Source organism: Centroberyx gerrardi, chromosome 23 (assembly GCF_048128805.1).
Source record: "Centroberyx gerrardi isolate f3 chromosome 23, fCenGer3.hap1.cur.20231027, whole genome shotgun sequence".
In the NCBI taxonomy this organism is placed as follows: domain Eukaryota; kingdom Metazoa; phylum Chordata; class Actinopteri; order Beryciformes; family Berycidae; genus Centroberyx; species Centroberyx gerrardi.
The window spans coordinates 1954995-1959994 of NC_136019.1; the positions used below are offsets into that span (position 1 = coordinate 1954995).

At 40.7% G+C, this 5000-nt stretch overlaps 1 protein-coding gene across 1 annotated transcript in view; it reads left to right on the plus strand.

Moving 5' to 3' along the window:
* Positions 1-2892: 2892 nt before the first annotated feature.
* The window catches only part of LOC139928260 (tyrosine-protein kinase Tec-like), a 22673-nt gene continuing 20565 nt past the window's right edge, over positions 2893-5000 (plus strand). The window contains 3 exon segments of the mRNA XM_078291598.1: positions 2893-3065; positions 4139-4243; positions 4661-4742. Of these exon segments, the coding sequence (XP_078147724.1) occupies positions 2928-3065; positions 4139-4243; positions 4661-4742 (325 nt within the window). The 5' untranslated portion in view covers positions 2893-2927.

The following is a 5000-nucleotide window of genomic DNA, read 5'->3' on the forward strand; positions in this document are numbered from 1 at the left end:
CAAAATGTTTCCCCTAAACAAACAAACAAACAAACAAACAAACAAACAAACAAACAAACAGGCAGACAGACAGACAGGCAGGTGCTCACTAATGTTGATTTATATGGGGGATCTAGCATTGATTGTGATTTCTGTGCCGATCAACCCATCAATCAATCAATCAATCAATCAACGAGTCTGTCTGCCTGTCTATGTGTGTATGCATGCACACTATAAAAAAATATTTGTCTAAACAAAGCCTTTTAATGTAGAATTGAGTCTTAATTTTAATTAAACCAAGTGAGAAAACCTGATTGTTCTCTCCGTTAATCAACTTGTCTCCGTCTCATCCTGCTCTGGTTTTTATATTATTTTTGGTGTGTATGTTACTTATTTTTTGTTTGTTGTGCCTGTTTGTTTGGTTGTTCTCTTTATTTTTTTTATTTTTTCACTGGGTAACTAATGGTTTTATATACACACTGTTTCTGGATGGTACTGTCCCATAGATAGAAGTGGGACGAGGGTAGAGATGAAGATGTGCATGTGCAGGGGTGTGTGTTTGAATAAGTGAGTGGATGAAAGTAGAGGTGAAGGTGGCATGCAGACTGATTGGTGGAGAGAATGAATGATGACAGAGTTGAGCATAAACAGTTGATGGGAACAGGCAAGTAAAGGAAATCTACACAGATTACAAGTTTGGGATTTTTATTTAGTAGAATTTAAAAGGAAAATGTTGTAACAACTGGAATGTGTGTTTGTTTAACTTTGCCCAATAAACATAAAGTTGAAAAAAAAGAAAAAGAAACTGCACTGGGAAACAAGTGGAATTCCTTCACCCAGATTTGAAGATTTTTTATTTTTTATTTTTTTGTTACTTATTTTCCAGAAGAATTTGACTTTAAGAGTGAGTTTGAGGTGAAACTGGATGTTTTGGAGGAAGTTTTCACATTCTGGACTGTTCGGCTGATTTGACTTGTCAAATAATCTATACTGCACTGACCTCACACACACACACACACACACACACACACACACACACACACACACAGTCCCACCACTTCCTTATGTGTTGGACCTTGCTTTATTCCCCTCCACATGCTCTCTCTCTCTCTCTCTCTCTCTCTCTCTCTCTCTCTCTCTCTCTCTCTCCCTCTCTCTCTCTCACACACACACACACACTCATGCCCCCTCACTTCCTCGTATGCCTCTGCAGTGTGTATTGTGTCTGTCAGTCCGTCTCTCTTTATTTCCTGAGTTGATTCAAACCGACACGAGACTCCAACACACACTCAGCTGAAACTAACAAGGACCGAAGGTAAGACAACTGCTTCTAGTTTTCATGTTAGTTCATATTTATTATCTATTTAACGATACGTTGTTACCGAATCGCTCGCTGTGTTGACAAGCCGCGCGCCGACCAGACTGTCGAGAAACTCCTATAGTAATCCTATAATACATTGTAGAAGAATACTATAGGAAGATCACAGTAAAACTATAAGTCCGTGTCGGAATATTAGCCTATAGAAATCTCGTATAGTGATATACCAGATAAAAAAATAAAAAAAAAACACAAAGTAGCCTACTATAAAGTCACTATAATCTCACTATAGATAACATAGACACACTATAAGATCCTATAGTAATATTATAGGAATCCTAAAGTGATTCTTCTTTTTCTTCAGTCTGGGATTTGAATGAGAATTTAGATTTTCAAAACGTGATTTCTGACACTAATTGACCCGAAATGAAACAAAAGCACCTGAGAGCAGGTGTAGAGCGCCGCGTGCCCGCGCCGCCGCTGCCAAAGTGCCGGGAGCGCGCAGCTGGGAGCCATGGCGCCTCCCTTTGCTGCGTTCAAGTGCTGTCGGACATATGAACGACGCAACAAAGTGGGGAATAAGAAAATGGGAAAGTCGGGTTTTTTATGCCGAGATGTGATGCTGAGGCGGAGTGAAGTCTTGTTAAAATTATGTGTTTTATATATTTTGTTGTTGTGGGATTCTACCAACCCAAACCGCCTCACATGTCATTCCAATTCATTTGCATTCACCTGTCAAATGGAAAGCAGACAGTTGTACATGTGAAAAATACAAACTTCACACTTCCATTTTGTTGTTAAAATCAACTCCAATGGTCTCAGAAACAAACCGCTCCATGTAGGCTACAAGTCCGCCATTTCCCATAATGCACAGCGCTGCCTCGACATGCCGAGACCAAATTTCAAAATAATACCTAATAATAATAATAATAATAAACTACATAATATATAAGAGAAACTACTGATGAAGATACATTTGTTCACTCATCCATGTGTCCTGCAAAATCTCAGACATCGACGATCTGATTTGGACAAAACAGGGAAACGATGCGTCCAGAGAGCCTGAACAGAGCGGTCTCAGGCCCTGTAACAAACATGGCTGCCGTACCTCCGCTGGGTATCGATCGGTTCTTCATCACTGCCAGCAACATTAAAAAGCCAACTATCTTTTTTAATTTTTAATTTTTTTAATTTTTAATTTGGTGCAAATAGGTACAGTACAAACAAAGAGACAGAACCAAACAATCACAGACACAGATACAGAAACAATGATGACAAGACAAGGTCAGAGGTCACTGTGGGTGTTGGGCAGGGGGGTTTATGAGCTTGTTCTGGGGGGAGTTAAACTATTTATGAGAAGTATACTGGGGTGGATATGCCGTATGTGTTCTGAGTCTGTATGCATGTACAGCATGTGCTTGTGAGAGGGTTATTTGTGTCAGTCTATGTGTGTGTGCGTACTCTTTAGGGGTTAAGGAGGGTGCAAGGGAGTTCCCAAGGTGTTTTACCAACATGTTTACTTGGGCTCATTTTCCAGGTCGGGATCCGTCAAACGAAGCGTATTTGGATGTAAAACCTCCCCTCGGCCCGGCTCGAGGACCAATGGGCCGCGGGCGTGGGCGGGGCTAGGATGAGTGCCGAGCCGCTATTGGAGGAGACGCTGATCAAGCGGTCGCAGCAGAAGAAGAGAACGTCGCCGCTGAACTACAAGGAGAGACTGTTCGTCCTGACCAGGACCAAGCTGTGCTACTATGACGGAAGAGCAGAGGTCACACACACACACACACACACACACACACACACACACACACACACACACACACACCAAGGCTATTCTATCTACTTTTTTTTATGTAGTTTTCCATTTTTATTTCTATTTCAGTTTAGTCTCAGTTAGTGTTAAGTGTGTCTTAGTTTTTGTTAAATTTCTATCATTTATTTATTTAGTTATTCATTTATTCATGTATTTATTTATTTTTACTAATGTTTTAGTTTAGTTTTTATTTAGTTTGAGTATTTTTGTTTGGGTTGGTGTTTTTTTTTTAAAGGTATAATGATAGAAGTTCAGAACAGATACTTTTAATAAATCATAAATTCTTTTAAAATTCTATTTACATGATTTTTTCAATTAGTGTTCAGTAAAAAAAGCCAAAATTCTCTCTCTCTTTTATCCTGCACATAAACATTTCATGAATATTTTTTATTTTATTGTAGTTTTACAAGTAGACAAGATAGATTAAATTCATTTTTAGTTCTTGTTTTCGTGTTTTTTTCTTTGTCTTAGTTTTAGTTCACAGTGATAACCTTGACACACACACGCACACACACACACACACACACCCACACACACACACACACACACACCACCCTTCTCTTTGTCTTTTGTTTCCTCTCTAACACTCTTATCATGTTGATACCATCAGTCCAGCAGCCAAAGTTTCTTCATGCAAAATTCACTGCTGGAGGAAACAAAGAAGAAGAAGAAGAAGAAGAGAGAGAGAGAAAGAGAGAGAGAGAGAGAGAGAGAGGGAGGGAGAGAGAGAGTTAGAGAGAGAGAGAGAGAGGGAGAGAGAGAGAAAGAGAGAGAGAGAGAGAGAGAGGGAGAGAGAGAGAGAAAGAGAGAGAGAGAGAGAGAGAGGGAGAGAGAGTCTCTTAACAAAACCTCATTCAAAACTCAAATAAGCAGGAAGCTGTGGACCGCTGTAGCAACCCTCTGTGTGTGTGTGTGTGTGTGTGTGTGTGTGTGTGTGTGTGTATCGTCTTAATAGCAGGGTGAATTGTCTTGATGATGATGATGTTGTTGTTGTTGTTGTTTACATGTTGTTGTGTTGTCATCAACAGAAGAAGTGCAGGAAGGGCTCCATCGAGCTGAGCCGGGTCAGATGTGTGGAGATCGTCAAGAACGGAGGAATGATCATCCCCTGCCAGAACAAATACCCCTTCCAGGTAGGGGGGGGGGGGAGGGGGGCACCGGGGCTGATGGGAAATGTAGTCTTAATGTGGAGAAACACTAGGCAGCTTGGCAAGGCAAGGCAGCTTTATTTGTATAGCACATTTCATACACTGAGGCAATTCAACGTGCTTTACAGAGTAATAAAAAATACAGTAAAGGTAAAAAAAATTACAATTAAAAAGTGCAAAAGTACAGACAAGAGATCAAAAGAGATAAAAAGACTTAAAAAGTAAAGTAGTGCAGTTCAAATCAAGTGAAATAGAAAGATAAAAGAACACAACAACTAGGTCACTAGAACTAACAATACTACTGCTGTGAGATAGAGGAGACCAATCTGTGGTGTGCTTACATCCTGTATATCTGTGTGTGTGTGTGTGTGTGTGTGTGTGTGTGTGTGTGTGTGTGTGTAGGTGGTGTACGACTCCAATACTCTCTATGTATTTGCTCCCAGTCACGACAGCAGAGCTCTGTGGGTCCAGAGCCTCAAGGAGGGTCGGTGCATTTCTATTCTATTCTATTATACCATGGTCTGGGTGAATACTCGATTCTGATTGGCTGCAGGGTGTCCATTCATTCCTGATAACGGACACCCACTAAGTAGTGCCAGTGAAACCGTCTGTTCACCGTTCTAAATTAATGCGCTGGCTACGTAGCATCAGCCTGTATCTAAGATGAGTAACCATAGCAACGGGGACGCAGTCAAAGCCTCCGTTTACTCCGTTCATTTGTTCGTTCCTGGCGCTGCTCAAT